Source organism: Phocoena phocoena, chromosome 12 (genome assembly GCF_963924675.1).
Source record: "Phocoena phocoena chromosome 12, mPhoPho1.1, whole genome shotgun sequence".
Lineage (NCBI taxonomy): Eukaryota > Metazoa > Chordata > Mammalia > Artiodactyla > Phocoenidae > Phocoena > Phocoena phocoena.
The window spans coordinates 34,472,364-34,496,268 of record NC_089230.1 but is presented as its reverse complement, the minus strand read 5'-3'; the positions used below and the strand labels follow the sequence as shown (position 1 = coordinate 34,496,268).

The 23,905-nt window shown below is 41.0% G+C and overlaps 1 protein-coding gene across 1 annotated transcript in view; it reads right to left on the bottom strand.

Moving 5' to 3' along the window:
• Positions 1–7,441, bottom strand: part of MTCL3 (MTCL family member 3) — a 41,583-nt gene extending 34,142 nt beyond the window's left edge. Inside the window, exons 1-3 of the mRNA XM_065888966.1 lie at positions 6,341–7,441; positions 5,648–5,872; positions 3,684–3,842 (exon numbers count right to left, since the gene is read on the bottom strand). Of these exons, the coding sequence (XP_065745038.1) occupies positions 3,684–3,842; positions 5,648–5,872; positions 6,341–7,441 (1,485 nt within the window). The remainder of the gene's footprint in view (positions 1–3,683; positions 3,843–5,647; positions 5,873–6,340) is intronic.
• Positions 7,442–23,905: the final 16,464 nt, after the last annotated feature.

Genomic DNA, 23,905 nt, shown 5'->3' with positions numbered 1-23,905 from the left:
CAACCTCCACCGCACAAAGTAAGCCAGTTATGATTGCAATTCAGTTTTTTTTTTTTTTTTTTTTTGTGGTACGCGGGCCTCTCACTGTTGTGGCCTCTCCCGTTGCGGAGCACAGGCTCCAGACGCGCAGGCTCAGCGGCCATGGCTCACGGGCCTAGCCGCTCTGCCGCATGTGGGATCTTTCCCGGACCGGGGCATGAACCCGTGTCCCCTGCATCGGCAGGCGGACTCTCAACCACTGCGCCACCAGGGAAGCCCCGCAATTCAGTTTTTATATTCATTTTTTTGGAGAATAACAAAATCACCATTACAAAAATCTTAATTTTAATGAAACATTTCTGATTTCTAAACTACTTTTAAACTACTTTTTCTATTTCTGAACACTATGAAGGTCAACCTCTAGTGAATGATTATGGAACTTTTCTGCCAGAATATATTTCATTTTCCCTTTATTGGACCATTTAGAATCCTTCAGATATTTAACTTCTGCTTTCTCTCCCTTCTTCTCTATTTCCATTTCTTTTCCCTATCACCACTTACCTACTCAAACTGTGAATGCTATTTTAGAGCCCATTTTAAAAATAAAAGGTCACTTTAAAAGCCAACGTCCTGCATACCTGCTCCTAAATTTTTTACACTTTTATTGTTGCAGTCTCTAATTAGGGATTGGAGTTTGGCTTTTATAAGTCCAAGGAGGATGAGAATTTCTTCTTTGGCATGAACATATACCCACACTGCCTAATGCAGCAAGAGTATCTTCCTAATTCAGAGTTAGAACCCTGACGGAGGAAATAGTTATAAGAAAAAGTGTGGAAAACAAATGGAAATGCATTTTTACAATGATTCTCCTGAGGACGTCCCCAGATTCCAGTCATTTTTTTCTAGTAGCCAGATTATCTTGGCTTTTATTTTAAGATGGGAAAAGTCTCATCTCTCTGGCTAATGGACAGCCAGTCTACAGGAATCTCCCCCTTTCCTGGACACAGGATGAAAATCAGAAAGCTCTTATGCCATTCTTAAATCCAACTTTCCAGATATCCACTTGAAAAACATTGATATAATGCCAAATCACGAGGCATTTTTCTATCCCTCATAATCAGTGAAGTTTGTTTTTACTTGAATTTTTTTTTTTTTTTTTTTTTGCGGTGCGCGAGCCTCTCACCACTGTGGCCTCCCCCGTTGCAGAGTACGAGCTCTGGACGTGCAGGCTCAGCGGCCATGGCTCACGGGCCCAGCCGCTCCACGGCATGTGGGATCTTCCCGGACTGGGGCACAAACCCGCGTCCCCTGCATCGGCAGGCGGACTCTCAACCACCGCGTCACCAGGGAAGCCCTGAATATTTTTAATTGGATAAACAAAGAGTATGGAAGAAGGCAAGTGAGGTCTGAATATGGAATGGAGCCTTATGGAACTGACAGTGAGCTTTCTTCTTGCTTGTCCATAAGAAGGTATTTAAGAGCTATTCTTATAGGTTGAATTGTGCCACTGCCCCAATTTACATGTTGAAGTCCTAATACCAAGCAAGTACCTCAGAATGTGACCTTATTTGGAGAGAGGGTCTTTACTGAGACAATCAAGCTACAATAAAGCCATTACAGCAGGTCCTAATCTAATTTGACTGGTGTCTTACTAGAAGGGGAAATTTGGTCATAGACAGCTATGGGGAGAATGCCACGTGAGTGTGAAGATGCATGTATATAAGCCAAGGAGAGAGGCCTGGAATAGATCCTTCCTTCACAGCCCTCAGAAGAAACCAACCCTGACAACACCTTGATTTTGGACTTTTAGCCTCCAGAACTGTGAGAAAATAAACTTCTATTGTTTAAGCCACTCAGTTTGTAGTACTTTCTTATGACAGCCCCACCAAATAACAGCTACCTACTTAATTTTTTCAAACTTTCAATTTTTCACAAACTTCAACTGTACATTATTACCGAAGAAACCTATCCTTATATTTATATTAATTTAATATTTGATCTCTCAACTTTAGCATAAAATCTATGCTGTTCTTTAATGGTAATGTCCTGGACTTCATGATAAAAGTCATGATAGCTGCAAGAGGTGTGGAGATTCATTGAAAATAACACTTTATAACTGCACTGAGGCAAGTAGAAGTTAGAGGACTTTTAAGTCACCCAATTAGTTACTGGTGAAGATAGTCCCACCACTCCCAGTCGCCATGTTTTTCTGCTGTAGCACACAGCCACCCTTAGGTATTAGCTAAGAATCACATATCAGTACAATGATTTTTTTTTTTTTTTTTTGGCGGTACGCGGGCCTCTCACTGCTGTGGCCTCTCCCGTTGCGGAGCATAGGCTCCGGACGCGCAGGCTCAGCGGCCATGGCTCGCGGGCCCAGCCACTCCGCGGCATGTGGGATCTTCCCGGACCGGGGCACGAACCCGTGTCCCCAGCATCGGCAGGCGGACTCCCAACCACTGCGCCACCAGGGAAGCCCCAGTACAATGATTCTGCCCTAATTTGTCATGTTAAAAATGTTTAAATTCAGGATAATATAAGTAGAAACTTAGATCACAAAACAGGTTGCCCCACTGAAACAGTGTTCTACAAATTCCTGCCACACATTCTTAACTGACAACTGATATTTTCACTGTTAAACGGTAGTTATATTTTTATACCATTTCGAGATAAACACAGCAGTGGAATGTGCCAATATCTCAGTTAGTCTATGGGAAGATTAGGATTTTCATTTAAATTCTGCATATTTAAGCAGAGGAAGTGTCCAGAGGACCACGTGTGTATTTGCTAATTCTCAATAATGGTTTTCACAAGTTGCACTGTACATTTTCAGGCAGTTTTCAAGGAAGAATATTATTTCAATTCAAACTGTTACTTTTCACAAAGCTATTTCTTTCTTTTTTTTTAAACATCTTTACTGGAGTATAATTGCTCTACAATGGTGTGTTAGTTCTAATTATTTCTCGATACATCTTTCTGTTTCTTTTATTCTCGTTATTTTCTTTGATACTGATTTTGTGCTTTGAGAAGATTCAGGGGAAACATGGTAGGAATTTTCTAATAGCTGATGTGGAAGAGAACTCTGACTCTTGTACCCGAAAGGGTAGGACTGAGATGAATTTATTAAAGTTACAAGTAGATAGATTTCAACTCAAAACAAAGAAAACCTTAAACAGAGCTATGCTGTGATAAAATTGGCTGCTGGAGATGATCTTAAGGGCTAGTCACTGGTGAAGTTCTAAGTATTAGACCATTTGGGGGCTTTGTTATAAGAAGGAATCAAACAATGATCAGATTAGATTGAATGGCCTTTATGGTCTTTTTCATCCTGAAAGTCAGTAGTAATCTCACAGGATTAGCACTTCCCCTCAACTAACAGAAGGCTTATTCCTTCATATTCTTGATATCCTTTGTGTTTGGTATAGCTGTGTAATTTATTTAATTAACATCCATTTAGATATCACACACGAAGCATCCGTCACAGCTCATATATGTCAAGTCAGAGGCAGGGTAGAGGTCAGAATTTCTTCTTTGCTACTTATTTATTAGTATGAAATCATGTATCTGTTACTATATTGGGTGAGAACAACAAAATGTCCTATAATCATAAAAAGTTTAATTATTTTAACAGTCATATTAGTCTTTGGTACGCTCTTTGAAGAGCTAAATATATATAGCACGCCATGAGATAACTGATTACTAACCTCCTTCACTTTTTCCAGTTCATTCTGCAGAGCTTGCTTTGCTATCTCAACTTCTATAAGCTGTTGCCTCAGTTTCTCATTTTCATCTTCTGTTGTTGTTCGCTTTTCTTCCACATTTTCCAATTCATGGTGAAGTCTCACAGATACATCCTTTGCTACCTAAATTTAAGTGTTTTTAACAATAAACTGTAATTAAAGACAATACAACAAATGGGCTTAAGTTATATTAAAAGTACTAGAACCAATATGTATATAGTGTCTACCATATGCCAGACATCATTCCAGATGCATTACATATAAGCCATTTCACATACATAAACCATTTAACTCTCTCAACAATCCCATGAAATAGATCCTATTATTATTCCTGTTTTATAGATGAGGAAAACTGAGTCTCATGAAGGTAAAGTAATACGCTCAAGGTGACACAGCTAACAAGTGGCCAGGTAGTCTGGCTCTCCACTCTGTTCCCTTAATGTCTACAAGACATCATGGTTATAAATGTTCAATTGTGTTTTATCACGTGTAGAGATTTCACAAGTCTCTAATTCCACAACAAAACTATGAGGTAGATGCCTCCATTATCACTTATTTTAAAGACTAGAAAATAAAATATTCCCAGGTAGGGTCTGGGGCTTGAATTTTGATCCTAACATTCCAGGTGCTTAGTTTTAAGAAATATTTTAGTCTTTGAGACTTTTGTTTGTTTGTTTAAATTAGTGTGTGCATTTTTGCCTCCTGTTTTAAGATTACCTCAGAAATTTTAGGGTTTGGAAGAAAAGTGGGGCAGTCTGGTGCTGTAGCTCAGGATACAGGCTGTGGTTTTGGACCGAGTGGGGAGCCAGCCTGACCAACTACTAGCCAAGTTCCAGGGCTAGGGGCTGGGCACTTAACTTTCGTAAAAGGTTCATTGTGGGCACCTGTAAAATGATGCTATTTATAATCCCTTCCTTACAGGTTTTTCTCCTTGAGAACTAAATGAAATAATAATATGAGTAACAATGGTTGCCACAGTGCCTGGTGCCTAGTCAACACTTGACAAATGTCAGAAAAAGGAAAAAAAGAGAAATGATACAACGGCTTTCATAAAATGTTTTCCCATGGCTTTCTTTTAAAAAAAATACAAGATAATTACACTCGGCTTTTAAATCTTCATGAAATTAATACAATTAAAATTATATTTCGTTTGCTGTCCCAGACCATGAAGATAACATCTGATTTGCGTTGTCAGTGAATCTGCCTACAGTAAAACCAAACGAACAGACCACACCTACCTAAAAAACGCACTTCAAAGTTGAAATTTCTCCACTGGGGGAGACTCTGAAGAAGCAACCTCCCTAAAAACATGGTTCTTTCATTTAGCGCACTCTCCCTTTACTTTTCCAAAAGGGACCACAAGCTGGACAGTCTTCCTTTCTGGGAGTTATCTAAGTGGTAATTACAGAAAGGAAGGAGTTCTGGAAGAAGGCGTTGGGGACGGGGGTGGCTTTCAGAGAGAAATCTTAACTCTAATATCTTCCCAGTGCTGTTCCTATTCTGGGCTTCAACTCCACTGAAGGAGTCTTCACCGCGCTGCTCCAGAGGGCCTGACTCCATCTGGCCTGCGCTTGGAGGACAGTCTCTGGAAGTCAGATCAAGGCCTGCGCTCGGCCACGCCGTTTCCGCCGCGGAAGGAGGCGCCCTCCTCCCACCACCTCTGTAATCGTCACCGTGGCTCCCAGGGCAGCCCGCAGAGCTCGCTCTCTGCAAGACCCTCCCCCCACACAGGGCTCTTCAGACCCACCTGTCCGTTTTTCCTCTTCCCTTTCCGGGACCTTGACATTCTGTGATTGGCGCTGCGAAACTCCGTGCCCCTAGAGCTCTTTGCCAATCACCACTGAAGGCCTTTTAACGCAAAGCGCCCGTGACCTGAGTCCCCACCCACCGCCCCTGCCGCGCGCCCCCCGGGCCCCGGCGCCGCAGACCTTGAGGTCCTGCTCCAGGCTGCGCAACAGCTCCCCGTCGATCTCCCCGGTCTGCGCGTAGCGGAGCCTTTTGCGCTCGGCTTTGCGGAGGCGGTACTGCAGGATCCGGCAGTTTTTGTTGGCTCTCTCCAACTCGTGGCGCATTTCCTGCAGTTGGCAGGCATCCTCCTCGAAGAAAGTGTCCCTCATCTCGTCCATCTCGGTCCTCAGTTCATCGATCTCGTTCTGAGGCGGTGACAGGCCGCGGGTCAAAATTAGCTTCGCCTCCCACCCCTCGGACATACACCGTCTACACCCCATCCCAGCTCCAAATTCTCAGCTTTACTGCTCCCTCTCCATGAGACAGGAATGACCCAGAGCTGAATGAACAAGAAGAAACTAGAAAAAACGGGCCCTCTTTAGGCCTTCCCTCGCTCTCCTACTCCAGCTCTGTCCGTGAAAAAGTGAGCCAAACCATAATAATCGGAGAAACGAAGGCCCAGATTTGGATCTAAATAAAAACCTAACGCTGCTGATCGCAAAGCCCTTTTAGATCCGGAAAGGGCCTAGGGACCCCCTCCCCTCATTTCCTGTTCCCCTCCCTCTTGAAGGCTCCCTAACAGGTTAGCAGCCTCTCACTCCCGCCAGGACACGCCCTAATGCTCCGAGGCCCACACCTCCCCTCCTCCAACCCGTCCCCCACACCCTCCTCACCTTGAGAGTCTCGTTTTCCTCCCGCAGCTTCTCCATCTCCTCCTGCATTTCCTCCTGCTCCTGGAGCTGCTGCGGGTGCGGCTGCGACGAAGGGGGCGCCGCTGCCTGCATGCCGCCGCCGCCGCTCGCGCTGCCCTCTGCGCCCTGTTGGGGGCCCTCTGCTGCCGCCGCCATTGGGGAGGTGGGAGGGACTGCGAGGGGCTCACAAATGGCAGGGGCGCCAGCGACCGGAGAGCTGCGATTGCTGCCGCCGCCGCCGTTCTTACTGTGCATCTGAGCCGCGGCGGCCGCCGCCGCCGCCCGCTCTTTCTTGAGATGGAACTGGATGAGCTCAGACTGCAGACATCCTTCCTTCCAGTAGCTCCCTCCGCCACCGCTGCCAGGCCCCACAACGCCAATCCCAGAGTTTCTGCTGCCAGAGCCTGGGGTTTTGCCCGCAGAGGAGGTGGATGGCGAGGGGGAGGCCCCCTCCGCGCCGCTGCCGCCCCTCGGCTGAGCGCGTACGCTTTTCCCTCGCCAGCCCCTGGGCGGCGGCGGCGGCTGCGGAGCGCCCCCCTCCCTTTCCCCAGAGCCGCTGCCGGCTCCTCCTCCTTCCCCACCCCCTCCTCCTCCTTCTCCGAGAGGAGGGGGTTCCCCGAGTTTAGAGGACGCGGGCTCTAGCTCCCGGGGCGGCTCCTCCGACGCGCCAGGCCTCCTGACACCCACCGGGGCCAGGGTCGCCACGGGGGCCACTTCAGCACCAGCCAAGGACTGGACAGCTCCCGGCGCGGCCCCCTTGGGCGCCAGGGGCGCGGCCTTCTCCGCCCCTCCTCCGCTTCCTCGGGCGCTGGCCGGCGGCGCCGTGCGGCTCACGGTCTTGTTGCCCTGCTGCTGCTGCAGCTGCTGCTGTCGAATAGAATTGAGTTTAGTACCAGCCCCTACCGGGGACCGGGTGGCCGCGGTGGTCTGTCGGACCGAATTGTCTCTCGGTCTAGCGGGTGACTGAGCACGCTGCTGCTTTCTGCTGCTGCCCTCCGGGTGCAAGCGAGCCTCAGTGGCAGCTGTGGCGGCAGAAGCTGCGGCTGTGGCAGGGGCAGCGCCCCCCGTCGGTGGCTGACTCATTGCGGTCTAGGAAGAATCTATCAGAGGCGATTTACAATAGTCTATCACCAGATCACTCTCTTCCCTCCTCACTGCCAGCAACCTTCCTTTCTAATCTGGGACAGAAACAAAAGAAGGAAAGCACACAGCGTGTCTGCATTGTTACAGAGCAAAGAGTGATTTTCCGTAACAAGAGAAGCCCTAGAAAATGAGGTTTGGACGGCGCTTAATAGAAGACTAGACTTTAGAACTAGGATGTAGAACTGTCAATTCTCATTTTGCCCAGGGAGGCGCTATCTCCATCTCACGCCACCTCAGTAAAATGAAGATCTGAAAGCCGCTGAACCTCCCATTCTCACGGTAGCAGGTTATGGCAAGGATGGAATCAGAAAGGAATTGATGGGAAGGGAGTTTTTTGTTTGTTTGTTTGTTTAAGAAGATAAGGTCAAGAAACTTCAGAAGGAAAAGAAGTCCAAAGGTTAGAACTGTCAATACCCTGATTTTTCAGCTTTGGTTTCCTCACTATCAAATCTTCGTTTCAAAGCCTAATTTCATGGAGAAAGTTTTAATTGATATTCCCAAGTGTCAATTAGATGAAAAGGGTTATGAAAGGGTTTTTCTTAGAGAACACTTGTTACGGATAAATGATACTTTTCTCAAACAGCTCTAGCCCTTAATGTTGCATTTTGTGAGAGAAATACACCCAATTTCCTTTAGACTAGAACTAAAAGAAAATATAAATAATGAATGACTTTAAGCCAACTTCAGTTTCAAGAAAATATGGCATTAAAAATCATCTATGTGGTTTAGTCATTAGCAGCGCTGAAGGGATTTTTCTTTTTCTTTTAATTTATTTATTTTTTAGTTTTGAGAAATAAATTAAAAATCATTTGGAAAAATTTATTGGTGGCTCTGCACAATTTCTTAAATTACAGGTGATAACTTTTTCTACACTTATCTAAATTTCAATGTCCTTGTGAATTGCTTTAGTTTTAAGTGTAATTGCTAAACAAAGTATTTTCACTATTAAGCACCTTCTCAGATGGTACATAACAGGCAAAGGTGTACTTTTAAAGTGCCCAGTCCTTTCCATGAAGCCAAATGCTAAGACAGAATGACCCTGCACCCAAGAAGGCTGGTGCATCCTCACTCACGGTGGTAAGATCAACTTCTGTTTTGTATTTTTTCCAAGATAAATCCATCACTGGCTTTTAAAATCTGGAAAATAGCAACTCAAAACCCACTGCCTCCTGGTTTTTTCTCCCTAGTGATCCAGCTGCTTAGTCAGCTAGTCAGTTAGGTGCGTTTTCCTTAGAAATATAATTTCTCTCTAAAGGGCATGACTGAAAAGGGCATGACTAGGCAGAAAGTTCTGCTTTAAAAAAAATCCTCCTATTAGGGGAGGAGATACTTGCTAGTTACTTTACTAGCATTAGTCCTGTTATTGTCTAAGTATCATAGCTTAGTCAATGTGTAGTAATCCCTCATTTTATAAAGAAATATTACTGGAAGGCTCCTCCACCTCCCTTTCTCTTTCTGGGATCTCCTTCCAACTCAATTTGGAAAATAACAGTGAACAAAGAAGACATGGGGAGGGAGAGGGAGGAGTCATCCATCAACTTATTTTCTACATGTTCTCCCAGAGCAACATGCTCCTAGAATATCTGGTCTAGTTCACTAGCAGGTCACACTAACCGGGATCACCCAAATAAGTCATATTGCCAATGCAAACTTATTTTTGTTTTGAATTAGGCAAAACCACTCTGAAGCTGAGAGCCACCAGAGAACGTTTAATTCGGCCCCCATACAGCTCTATCGCAGGAGAAAGCTCGAGTTCCAGGAACTCGGCTCCCACAATCAAAGGTACCTGGCTGCTGTCACGTGGTTCTCACAAAGTACCAGGATGCTGTGTCTCTTTGAGGCTTCTCCTATGAAATTCGCCAACCCAGCAACCCCAGCACGGCCTAAACCAACAATTTTAATCTCAAGTTTTACCTGCCCACTCACCCTCCCCATCCCTTTAGAAAATCCAGAACTGCTCACTTCTTGGCAGAGGCGATGTTTTGAGGCTGGAGCAAATCAACAGCGCTTTCCTTCTGATCTTCCGGGGACCTCAGGGTTCTTACTGTGTCTTTTCGGAGACGAGGAGAGTTTAACTTCGTAGTTTTATATATGCGACTATCTGGCTGAGCACTTTTGACTTTGGACCGGCTCGCCCCAGTTCCACACCCACTCTGTTTCTCCAAACAATGGCGTTAACGTGGAGACTCAACGGCCGGAAGAGCGGATTACTCCTTGGCGGCCCGCGGCTGGGCTGGAGCTGCGGCTCTGAGCAGGCGAACACGCAAGGTACCAAGCCGTGCCAGACGCTCCCCGGGAAGTGCACTGATATTCGTGAGCTGGCCTCACCGGACTGGGCAGGGGAGGGGGCGGGATTGCAAGGGAGGACTGCGTAGAAGTAACCAAAGAGAGGCTACTTGCAAAAGGGAAGAGAAGAAGGCGGAGTGCGGAGGCGGAGGGGCGGGCGGCAAGAAGACAAAAAGGCCAGAGCCACGCCCGCGATGGAAGACCGGTAGCCAAGCTCACAGTCCTCGCTGCACTCGCATACCCCTTACTCGGCGGAAGATTCCCAAACCGCTCGAAATCGGATGCACTGGCTTTCCTCAAAGCTTTGTCCTGGACCGCGTCAATTGCCATCAATTATTTACTTGAGCTTTTCGCAGGGAGGCGGATTCCAACAGCCTTCCGGGCTTGACTGACGTCTCCTGATGCAGCGGCAAGGCGCTGGCGGGCGGCTGCTGGGAGTTCTCTTTGTTCGCTCCCTTTAATTCTCAGTCGAGCTCTCCACGCGGTGCGCCTTCCCCACCCCCAGCCAAGGCGGAGTCTTCAGACGTCTTTTCCACGGGTAGATAATGGTTGCCAGACCAACGGTCCCACAGACAAAGGGTTCTTGTCATGCCACGACTAATTTGGTACAAACCGAATAAATACCGGTTTACAGCGATCCTTTACAGATGGGTTTGCCTTCGGTACATTTTCTTCTCTCCTTTATTAAGTTCCAGTTTCCACTGTGAATACAAGGAACAATTACCAGGATCCATAATCTTTATAGTAGTGCATGCGGGTAACAGGAATCATCTAATGTATTTATTATAAGATAGGCATTTAAAGGAAATTCAGGGGGAAAAGGGAATTCAGAATATGTGCCTTTACGATGTACAAGAATCCATAATACTTCACAGTAATAGTATTTTTAAATGACCGGAAAATTCTCTTTTCCCTTCTAGTTTTGTTTATTTTTATTTTTTGGTGGTGATGGGAGGGGGAGTGGTGTGGAGGAAAGTATGAAGTTCTTCTTACCTTTAAGAATTCCTTGGTGAACTTGAAGACAAGAATGAAAATAAACACTGTTTTAGAAAGGGTATTTTATTTATTTTAAATTTCTCTTACATTAATATTGTGGTTTTGTATGTAAAATGAGGTCAATATCTTGAATAATTTTTTATATTAATATGAATTTTAGTGTAACAGATTTTATTTTCCAAGTGTAATATCTTGCATTAAAAATGAAATAACACAATTTAGGAGTGTTTGGCATTCAGACAATATCATTACAGCAAAATAAAAAGATGTTCAAGCCCTGGTGATTAGTATCTCCAGCAATATATAAGACAAATATAGCAGCAGGACAAAATCATTCACGTACTCATCTGCTCCCAAATAGATAAATGCCTAGTTTATGCCTGGCACTGTCCAAGGTCCTGGGTATGCAAAGATAAGAAATAGTTCCTGTCTGGGAAGGCTTAAGCATATTGATGGGAATTGGGATAATTTCCATATAATCCTTTAAATACTTTTTGAAGGTGGAAATGTGATGTCTGTGACTCTATAATGAATAGCTCAGACTTTGACTAGCATACCAAAAATACAGAGAAAAAGGCAAAGTAAAATGTAATCACAATTTACTTGGAATTTATGCTAACTAATAAATTGTCATTATGTACTCAAATTTGAGTTGCGATTTCCTTAAGAAATACTAAGATCTATTTAACCAAAATGGATAAAAATATTTTCAGGTTAATCTTTACAAATCATATAATATTATAAACATAGTCTGTGGACAGAAAACCTACCTGGTCCTGCTTCTTTAAGAACTTGTACCCTGTTCCGGCATCTATGTTTCAATTTTTCCTAAGGCAGTATTATTTATTTCAAAGCAATTAGTAACTTTAAGTCTAATAAAAATCAAGAATTCATTATCATCATTCTTAAGCACGTTATCATGTGCTTAAGTGTGTCATTTTATAATATAGTATTATGCAATTTCAAGGTTTTAAACTTTTTAATAATAAAGATTAAGTATGAGCAATATTTAGGATGCTTCTTTACTCATGTAAATATGCCATAAGAAGAACTTTTGAATTGGAAATTTATCTGATTTATTTTATTTTCTAGTTAAAATTATATTTCTCCAATTAAGCAAGCACCAAAGATGATTATTCAAAGATTTTGTCAGAATTTAGAAAGGCTTAGGTATTATTTTTACTGTGTTTCAGAAGCAGACTGGCCAACTGACCTTTTAATGTGTGTAATAATAAATCATCCACTCTGTAGCACAGTAATGTGGATCTTTGATCAAGGGGAGGCTAAGGTCCTAACTTCGAAGCCCTTAAGAAATACATAGCTTAAAATATCTACCTTTTGATTCTCATGACTTTATATAACAGCTCTTTACCTACATAGCTTTACAGTTTGCAAGGGCATTTCACTTTGTATGCTCAAAATACTGTGAAGTAAATACTATTTTCTCCATTCAAAACCTGGAGTAACTGAGTTTCAGTGATGTTAAGTGACTTACTCAAGTTCAGTTTCACAATCAGAACTTGAACTTAGGTCCTCTTCCATTGTCTCCTTTTTCATATTTTCCCCACGTTTTTCATACCATAACTTAAAAATCTTAATCTCTAAGCCTGATTTTTCACCGGTATCCTAGTCTGATCTTTTCACATATGCACAGGCTCTCTACATGTGGAAATAATACTATCACCTCAAATGTCATGTGAATTTTTCCTCTTTCCCCTAAGTAGCATCGATTTCTATTCTATTTTTCTTTTAGTTGAGAAAAACTGTATTCTATATCTTTTTTTCTTTTAGTGAAATCATCATTTTATATACTTTCCCACTAAACACTGGGTTCTTCATTGCTGAATATTTTTCCTTTGCTTCTACATCCATTTTTTTCTTTCAAAATATTTCCTAGGCTTATCTTTTTTATTAAACTTCCTGTGCAATCACTATCAAAACCCACATCCTAAACTACTGCGAATACTTTCTATATTAGATAGATTCTTTTTTTTTTTTTTTTTCCCGGTACGCGGGCCTCTCACTGTTGTGGCCTCTCCTGTTGCAGAGCACAGGCTCCGGACGCGCAGGCTCTGCGGCCACGGCTCACGGGCCCAGCTTTTCCGCGGAATGTGGGATCTTCCCGGACCGGGGTACGAACCCGTGTCCCCTGTATCGGCAGGCGGACTCTCAACCTCTGCGCCACCAGGGAAGCCCTAGATAGATTCTTTCTGCTAAATCCACGCTGTCCAATGCTGCCAGTTTACACCTTTATTAAACAAAAATTTCCTCATGTCACTCTTACAGTCACTGTGTCATGTTCAAACTCTTCTTCCTAGACTTTCAGGGGCTGCACTGTCCCCATCCTATGCCAAAAGGTATTCCCTGATACATATTCTCTGTCTTCTTAGACTTATTGTCTCTTTTCCCTACAAGTATGTGGTCTTGTTTTGCTTGTGTACTTTTCCTCTTGTCATTTTCCGTACTTGGTATGTCTGTCTTCCTTTTCTGTCCAAAAGTTACCCATGTTTTAAGGTTTAGTTTAAGTTTCAAATCCTTCTTTCATATGAATTTAGGCAAGTTATTTAAAATTTCTGAACCTCAGTTTTTTTCACACTAACTCATTCATTCACCTATTTATAAATGTAACATATATTATTGAATTTATTTTAATAGACCTAATTTATGTGATAATTAATACAATGGTGAAAGTAATTCATATCGCACTGCATGAAACATGCACTAATTATAGCTAATGATCAGTGATAATTCCTATGTGCCTGGCACTGTAAGCTATCAATAAATGTTAGCTATTATTGTCAATTAATACTTTAGGAATATAATTATATTACACCAAATTCTGCTATTCTTGAATTTCCACAGAACTAATAAACAGTGTGACGCTGTTAGAAACGCTTGGTTAATCTTGGATTATTTTATAATTGTCCACTCAGATAGTAAATATCTTAAAATTATACTCTTGTTTCCCTCATTGTCTTCAGCAGAGAGCTGGGCACATTGAGGCTGGTTAGTATAGAGATTGGATTGGTTGGTAAATTTCTAGTGACGGAGAAAAGCTGATATTTTCAGATCCATCCTCTGTTTTTGGAGAGTAATTTAGCTTGGATATGTGCCATTGTCTTGACCTTTACTGACATAGGTATGCAGCCACCCACCACATTTGTTATCTGGATTACATTTTAGATAATAATTTAAGAATCATAGACTCTCTGGGTTGTAAACACCATGATTTATCTTTTTATCTCTAAGCAGGCTACCCACACCATATAATACTTTGGGTTTAGCCTAATTTCAGCCCTCTCAATAAAGTCTGTTCTACAATCTCTTGGACTAAATGTACACATATTTTAATTTAACATTAGGACCAAAAACCTATGGTTTAATTCATATAATGGATTAAGATTGCTACTTGTGAATGGCAGAAATTGCTACTCTACCACAGATGTTTTATTCACTCTTGCTTTTGCTGTTGTGGAAGTTTGCAGTTGGGTATTGCATAGCCAAACTTCTGTTGCATTACTTCTATAACTGCTCATGAATATCAACCCTTGATAATTCAATTTAATGTCATTATAGCCAAAATATTATCAGGCATCTGATTTCAATCCCATTCCATATTCAGTCTTAATCTTAGTGGAGATTTTAAACAAGTCTAGTAGTTATTATGTCAATGTTATAAACATTTAAGTTTGTTACTAAATTTCCCCTAATTCTACTAGTTTAATAGCTCAGAACTGTCAAATTTCATATAGCAGTGCTTTAATAATTTTTTATCTTCTTACCCTAAATCCTCCTTCATCAATAATTAAATTTCCCTAATATGAGTATAGTAGCCATCCTAAGTTACTCTATACTTCACTGGGAAATCTTAGTACAACTTTTTCTATATTCTATTTGTAAATATTGTCTCCAGAATGTCTTTTGCCTTTTGCCTTTATGGTGTTTTGTACAAAATTTTTAATTAATATGTGGATACAGTTTTCAATCATTATATTTATAGCTGTTAGTCTTTATATCTAGCTTAGAAAGGTCTTCCCATTATAAAATTATAATTATATTTTATGCATAGCTTTAATTCAGATATCATTTAAAAATTTTAAAAAATTAGTTGTTTCAAATAAATCTGGAAATTATTTTTGTGAATGATGTGATATAGTAATTTAACTCTGGTTTAAGTAAACAAATAATCAGTTATCCTTTCTCCACTGATAATCGTACTAGTTGTTGTTGTTGTCTTACTGTGATGATGAATGTTATAAATAACATCTTTTGATTGCTAATGAAGGTAGTCCAACCTTTCAAGTGTTTTATATGATTTATAAATTTAATCCTAAAAATACATAGGTACTGATACTACCCCCATTTTATACATTAGGATATCAAGGTTCAGTGAGATTAAATAATTTTCCCAAGTCACAGTTTAGTGTCAGACTCAGACTTGAAACCAGCCATGCTAGCTCCAGAATGCATGCTGTTAATTATCATACTATTTTTATAATATTCTATATTCCGATGATAATGTTGTCTTTTCTGCATACCCAGTCTGTTCATTGATCTATTCCTATGCTGATATATGCTACTTTAATTATAATAAATTCATAAACCATGTTGCTTTCTGGTAGGGCTTGTCCCCTCATATTCGTTTAAATCTTTTCTTGTTTCCTTATTTCCATTTTCTCTCTCATGTGAACTTTAGAATTAGCTTATCAAGTTTTATGGAAATCCTGCTGTGATTATCTAGCTTTATACATTTACTTGGGAAAATTCATGTCTTTATAATATTAGAGTATTTTTGCTAGGAACATAATCTACCTGTTGATTTTGATTATTTTAAGTGGTCCTTAATAATGTTTCTTTTTTGTCGTTGTTATAGTCTTGCACTTATGTACTGGCCTTATTTTCAGGTATTTCAAAGTATCTGTTTCAATTGTAAACAGCATATTTCTCAACTATATTTTCCAATTATTTGTTGCTATGTATGAAAACGATAATTAGTTGATTTTTGTCTCTGCCATGTAGCTGAATGATGTTGTAAATTTCGTTTTTCATTCACTATTTTAAATGTTTTGTAGAAATGAAGAATATGAAAACCTTTTGAATTGCCTTTAGAAATGAAGAATGTAAAATCGTTACACAAACGAATAAATATTCCCTGAATCTACCCACTAAAAGTCAGTAAATTTTATGGATTTTGAGCTAGTGGATGTGCGTGTGAACAAATTTTCTTCACGTGAATGATTTTTTCTTTGCTGTCTTTTTTTTTGACTTTTTGTTTTTCTTTTGCATAAAGAAGTCTAAGAAAAAATGATATGCCTGTTTACATTATTAAGATAATCTCAAATCTTGCTTAACCAACTACAGAGTACCTGACAAAGTGAAAAGATCAGTATTATTCAGTGATTTCTTTCACTATGTTTTGTCAATCTCAGCACTTTTAAAAGGAAAAAACTTCATACTATGAAGGTCATTGATGGTCTGAGACAACCTGAAGAAAATTTTGTTTAAAGAACACACACACACACACACACACACACACACACACACATCCCACATAAAAGTATACACCTCTGAAGTGTAAAAAAAATCATCAACGCAACAAACTAGTGTCAACCATTCTAGATGAAACTCCCCATTTTGACCAAAAGCATCTTGCCAAAGATGGACAGAACTAGCGTAATAGCAGGTTTTAGTAGTTTAGAAAAATATGCTACCTTTACAGAATGCTTCAAACTCTATAGTGTTTCCATACATTATTTCTTTTAATCTTTATCACAAAGTAATAGTGCTTTAAATCAGAAATATTTCAGAGGAAGTTAAAGTAACATGCAATGCCTGATGAAAGGAACCTTTAAATCACACATCTCATGATTGATAGCAATTGTACGGAATATGTGGAAATAGTGCAGTTGCTTGATTTAAAGTCTAAGAACTAAAATTAGGGAACAAGCATTGTACTAAGTCTTTCAACATTTAGTGGATTCCTGTTTGGGATGATATATATATATATACATATATATATATATATATATATATGTATATATATATATATATATATTCAAAAGGTGGAAGTGTTCTGGACTTTTGGGAAGACTCTCCTACCCTTCCACACTCCTTTTCCAAAAGCATTTTAAAGCAATATAAGACATTTTATAATATTCAGGTATATTTTGTAATATTTTACAATATTTAGTGTTCACAAACTTCAAAGGAAACTAAATAAGATGAAGTTCCTGCTTTCATGTTTACATTCTAGAGTATAACTTATGGATACTTCTAAGAAAATATAAACCTAAGTGAAAATCAGATGAGTGCTGATTTTACGTAGGTGTTCAGGAAACTTGTTGGAGAGACATTTAGTTAGGGAAAACCTCATGGAAGGATAAAACTCAAGCTGGCCTTAAGAGAACTGCAGGTTTGACCCATTTACTGAATTCCCCTGGCTGACAGTGATCTATTTCTGCCTTGATTCTGTTTCATTCTTTCCATATTTTTCATTGAACTTTCACTGAACTTTCAGCATATGTTATAAGCTTCTTGAGGACGGGGGCCATGTCTTGCTCATAGTTACATCCCTACTGCATATGTACCTATTCACTGTTCTTTGCTCACAGAAGTTTATTTATCCATAAAAATGTGCATATTTGAATGATATTGCTGTATTATCACAAATGCATGTAATATTCCTCTCATATAGATTGGGATGTGTGAAGCCACATCTTACGTATTTTATACCCTTCCCAGCTTTTAGACCAGGGTTTTGCCAATTATGAGTGCTTCATAAATATTCTCAATTGAATGGGAATGTTGCGAAAGGGAAGAGGAATCTAAGCAAAGGAAATGAAACATATAGACTAAGGCAAGGAAGGAGGCCAAAGTGAAAGATGTAGAATCTTTGTGTTAATGACTACTCAGGTATCTTCAGCAGTTTTCCAACATCAGTAATAACTCCACCTTTCCAGTTATTTAATTCAAACTTCTTGACTCCTTTCTTCTTCCCTACACAACCCCTTAAGCAATCAGGTAGTCTCATCAGCTGTAAATACAAAATAATTTCCATATAGACTCATTTCTCACTACTCTCACTGCTACCACCACAGTCCAAAGGAAAATGATCACTTCCCTAAAAGCATCTCCCTGCTTCTACACTTGCTCTCTTTCCTATGTAAGTAATGTCCACAGGGTGACCAGAGTGATATTTTCAACTGCATGTCAGAACATGTTGCTCTTCTGCTCAAACCTTAAAACGACTTGCCATCTCTCCCAGGGCAAAACCTACGGTACACGTATGGCACACGGAGGCCAGGGGGTCTGGCTCCCTCACTCTCTCTGCCCTGGTCCTGTCCCACTCTCCCCTTTCACACTGGACTCCTTGCTTTTTCCTCAAACACTACATGCACACGCATGACTCGGGATTTTTGAAGCATTGTTTCCCTTCCATTAAGAATGTTCTTCTCTAAAATAGTCACTTGCCTCACCTCCACACCTCCTCTGGTCTTTTTTCAAATATCACCTTCTCCGACTGTCCCAATATCGTAATTTCTTTGTACAAACTTGTGCCCATTCAACAATCTCTATCTTCCTTACCGTGCTTTTTTTCCCCCTTCATAGCACTTATCTGCATTTAACATACTCTATAGTAATTGATTTTTCCTGTCTAAAACGGGAGCTACAAGATGGTAGAGCTTTGGGTTTTTTCACCGCTCTATCTCTAGGACCCAAAACACTGGACATTAGTAAGAACTCAAAAATGTTTTTATTTATTTAAACAAATGAATGAATAAATAAATAAATACAGAAGTAAATAAGAATTCATAGAGGTTTCAAATGTCAAAACAGAGTTTTGCTTTGATATACAAAGAAACAGAGATATACTATGGATACTAGAAGAAAAGATTAAAGATTACTTGCAGTCAGAGAGAGAATAAATCTCAGCAAGACAAAGAGAGTAAGGAAGAGATTACTGTAATTCAATCTGAGATCGCTGGAATGTGGTTTAGGAATGGTTATACAACTGGAGCAAAAGTAATGAATTCAAAAGGGACAAGAAGTGAACTGGTTGAAATAACTACAGTGGGTGGAGGGAAGTGGCATTTCACAGATATTCTTAATAATACTGCGATCTTCAAGAGCTGGAAACTGTTGGGCCACTTTCAACAAGAAAGAAGGTGGGAAGGTTTGGAAGAATGACACTGCTGTTATGGAGGAAGAGTGATGGTTTATTGAGATTTTTTTTTTAAATCGTTTTGAACCCACAGTGTTCTTTATTGCAATGATGTAGAGGATGAATGAAAACAAACTTTTTAAAGTCATAAAACACTTTTTTAAAAGCGTGTTTTTACTTTTTATGTTTTATATTGCTCCTCCATACATCAGACATCTGTATTTGACCCGCATACTAATCAACAGAGGAGCGATTCTGTACTGCTCCAAGTTAATTTAGGGTATGTTCCTGCTGGGTCTGAAAAAGGCATGAAACAATAGATGAGTCCCCAGGTTCTTTCTGATCCTGTCCCCCAGCAGTGTCCCCATCTTAAGATTCTGCTTTCAAAGACATTAATAGATCGCAAGATACTACATTCTTCTGCTGAGACAGAGAGAGCTGGAGAAAAAGGGAGAGGGAGAGGAAAGAGAGAAAGAGAAAGAGAGAGAGAGATCTACATTGGTTTATTGCTTTGAGGTTCTGCACCAGAACCCTAGTATCTTCTACTATTTCCTTTAGTCTTGAATTTCTGAGAATGTAAGTACTGCGAAATATATATTTATTCCATTAGTTTTTAAGAGTAGAATCAGGACCACTATAAGCTAACAGAATAAAGTTATGCCACTTACCTACCCTCCAAAACGATTGATCTTCCCAGTAGCAGAATATTTGGGAAAGCTGAGCCATCCAGACTTTTAGGACTGAAGTGATGATTGTAATAGGTAACATCCATTTGCAAAGTGCTTGGTATTTCTGGGGAGGCACTTCCTTTCAAGGTTCTACTCATATCTAATGGGTCACAAGCTTGGAACTTATTCTCCTTAGTTTGCCTTTTGCCGTCTTTGCACTTTTTCTCTTTTGGTATTCTTAAATACGATGGGAGTTAGACTTGAACAGATTATGGGGTAAGGACTTAAACTGCTCGCTATACTTTTGAATGAACAGAATGAGTGACCACCTGGATTAGTAAGAATTCCTCTGGCTAAAGTGATGATAACCCAAATCAAACTTCCAAAGAGGCACTGGCTGGCCTTTCCTAATTCTAGTTTGAAAAAAACCCAGGGAAGGAATCACTCTTTTTAGGTCATAGGCTCACCCTTGGTGTATTCTGCCACGACCAAGAGGCCATGACGTGGGGTCCTGCCCGAGGAAAGACTCTTCTGCCCATTCCATGGATGAGGAAACTGAGGCACAGGGAGGATAACTGACTTGTCCAAGGTCATTCAACTAGTACAATGCCATTTGATCACTATCTATAGAAGTCGTTAAATAAATATCAGTTAAAATTGGACTTACAATCATTAAAAAGCCATCTGGAAGGAGCCTAAAACAGAGGACGGTGAAAACAAGGTGGTTTTAATAGGTTATATAGCACCATCTAGTGGTTATCCAGAGAATTTCATTATTCACATTTCACTGTAATAACTGAGGAAGTTTTGTTTACTGTCATCTTTAAAAAGGAATAATAAATTAGAAATATATTTACGTTCACAAATTTACATACTTTATGGGCCTAGTCATAAAACAGTGCATTGTAATACTGATGTTAACAGTAACTTTGAATTGAAAAAAAATTAGAATGAATTCTCTTGCAGAAAATAGTCATTTGTTATCAAATGCAGTCTAAAATGAGTCAGATTTCAAGGCTGGCAACCAACAGTCTAGTAAAACAGATAGTCTTTTTTCTGGGAAACAAACAGTTGCTACCACGAATGAAGTTAAAAAGTAAGTGCTAGAGGCCTTTCCGGAGATGTGCCTGCTTATCCTAGAGGCTGCTCGCCAGCACTGGCCCTGCTCTGCAGTTTGCTGCTAGGATAGGAGAGAAGGAGCTGTAGGGTGCTGAGCTGGCCAGTCAGCCTGGTTCTCAATCCATGTATCCACTCTGGTGCAACCAAATGTGTGATTTACAACAGCAGGATCCTAGCATTTATCATTTCTACATAGTACAGCACAATTTTTAGGTAAGGGAAAAGTGATTTCCTTACACAAAAATACTGACCACTTGACTGAATATTTTTAAGGTTATATTTAATTCAACATCATTTGATAACTTTTTAGTATAAACTCACATTTCTATTGCAGCAATGATATTTCATAGTGTTGCCGAAATACCAGCTTTCCTGTGCACCAAGGCCAAACAGAAATACGGAGACAGGGATTTTGGAGGAAGAGAGAGATGGCTTTATTTTTCTGCTAGGCAGAAGGGAAGACACAGCAGGCTAGCACCCCAAGAACTGTGCCCTCCCACCTTGGAAGTCAGGGAAGATTTTATATGTGGGGATTGCAGTCCGGGTGGGGTATATGATAATGATCAAAGCAGTGAAGGTCTTGCATTCTGCCTTTCCTTTACATTATTTCAAAACAGTCATCGCTGGCGTCAGGCCACCCGGTAATTGGGGTCCTGCAGTCTGGTAATTGCATCCGTTTGCCTCTGGTTTATCGGCCGTGACCTTGTTTCTGCAATGCAAAAGCTATAGGGGGTGATTTGTAGGAGGGTCATATAGAATGTAAGTGCCGGGACATAATAAGGTTTCGGAGTGAGAGACACGGGATGTAACTCACACAGAGTTAGGGGTGATAGGTGCCGAATGTAAATTACATAGTGTAATTTACGGAATAATTTACATAGTAAGGTTAGCTTTGTAAAGTACAAATCTAGTTACTACAAATTAGTGACAGTTAAAGTAAAACAAGGAGTGATGAACTCTTTCAGGCCAGGTTATGTTTCTTCTCTAGCCTGTTCACTGTTCCCTTTATTTTCCTTGTTCTCAGGGGATGGAAAACTTCATTTCTATTTTTGCTGCAACAATAGTACATGTGATCAATAAATTTGTTCCTGGAGCACTAGATGTGTAATAAGAGATTTTATATATCTTTAGAGGATTCACCATACCATGCTCTATAAGACTGGAATCAGGCTAATATTTATAATCCTCCAGTTATTTGATGAGGTCATTCAAATTATGATATGATCCACAAAGGGAAAAGAAAAAATCATGAGTAAGAGGTAACTTGAACGTGATATTTTCTTCCCTTGAGGCAACTAGATTTCATGATGTGTGGAAACATCATTCCATCCTTCCCTTAGGTAAAAAAAAGAGCTGCCAATCCAGCTTGTTAATTAGTCTAATTTTCAATTTCTGTATCTACTGCCATCATGGGAGCAGTTTCCAGGGCCCTGGTATACTAAGGTTCGGGCAAATGCTAGGAATTGAGGAGTAAGATATGAAACTAGATACGTTTTGCATATAGATCTCTTTTATGTAGAAGCAAAGTTGTCTTTCCTTTTTAACGGAGTCTTAAAATAATAAAATATATATCTGTAGTCATTACTATATTTTATTTGGAATTAATGAGTGGGTAATTTTTTTTTTTTTTTTTTTTCCTGTACGCGGGCCTCTCACTATTGTGGCCTCTCCCGTTGCGGAGCACAGGCTCCAGACGCGCAGGCTCAGTGGCCATGGCTCACGGGCCCAGCCGCTCCGCGGCATGTGGGACCTTCCCGGACCGGGGCACGAACCCGTGTCCCCTGCATTGGCAGGCGGACTCTCAACCACTGCGCCACCAGGGAAGCCCGGGGATAATATATTTTATTAAGTATATCTGGAATATTTATTGAAACCATCTGGATTCCTAGTAGTTATTTTAAGTATCATGGTAACCACAATTTAAAAAATATTTTACAAGGCTATAGAAAGTAGCATGTCCTGCAGTATCTCCCCCTCTACCTCATTCCTTCCTTGTAGAGAAATTTGGAGGTGACAGGAATTGCCTGGGATTCCTCCGGAATCAACACTGGTATACACACTCAGGGCTCAGAACCTTGGGGATCGGCATTCGGTCATGTTCTCCAGACTGAAAAAGTGTACTGGAGAGCACTTCTGTATCCAAGCAGGATGCAGGATTCCTGGCCATCCTCTAGGCATGGTCCACAGCCTTGCACATTAAAACGAAGCAAACGCTATTAATCACCAATTCTCCATGATAAGACATAACTTAGCCTGTTCTTGGCAGTGACCAGGAACAGTTTTGCAAATTATTCGGTGACACTAAGAGACAAGTCAGCTCAGGTGTGGCTAGAATGGGATCCAGGCAGGTGTGTTTAAGGGCTAGGGAGTGTCTGCGCATCTTCGGAGCACACTGTCGGAGATCCTTCTCCAAGGCCTAGTGCAGCGGACTTGTCCTTGCCTGGGTCAGCTGTGCCTGGCCCTGCCTCTAACCTGACCTAAGGATTTAGAAGCACAACTGCCTCCATGACTCTTCCTAAGGTCAATCTTTTTTTTTTTTTTTTAAAGAAGATGTTGGGGGGTAGGAGTTTATTAATTAATTAATTTTGCTGTGTTGGGTCTTCGTTTCTGTGAGAGGGCTTTCTCTAGTTATAGCAAGTGGGGGCCCCTTTTCATCACGGTGCGCGGGCCTCTCACTATAGCGGCCTCTCTTGTTGCGGGGCACAGGCTCCAGATGCGCAGGCTCAGTAGTTGTGGCTCACAGGCCTAGTTGCTCCACGGCATGTGGGATCTTCCCAGACCAGGGCTCGAACCCGTGTCCCCTGCATTAGCAGGCAGACTCTCAACCACTGCGCCACCAGGGAAGCCCCTAAGGTCAATCTTTAAAAGGAGAGTTTCGTTGGGTCCATCACTAATGCTGACAGGACTCCAGGCTTTAGCTGAGTTGGTTTATGATGGAAACCAGATGAAAAAAGAAGTCTCTTCCCTGGAGCCTCTGAAGGATAATTCAAAGAGGGGGAATGGGGCTCCAAAGAAGGTGTGCCTTAATCGATTTTGTGACCAAGTCTCTGGTTCCATGTGGTCTTTTTAGCCCCTCCAGGTAGGACCATCCCAAACGAGCTGATTCTCAAAATGGGTCCCTTCCAATGAGGGCCCTGATATTCATGAAATCCTTCCCCTTCCTTCTGTGGGCCT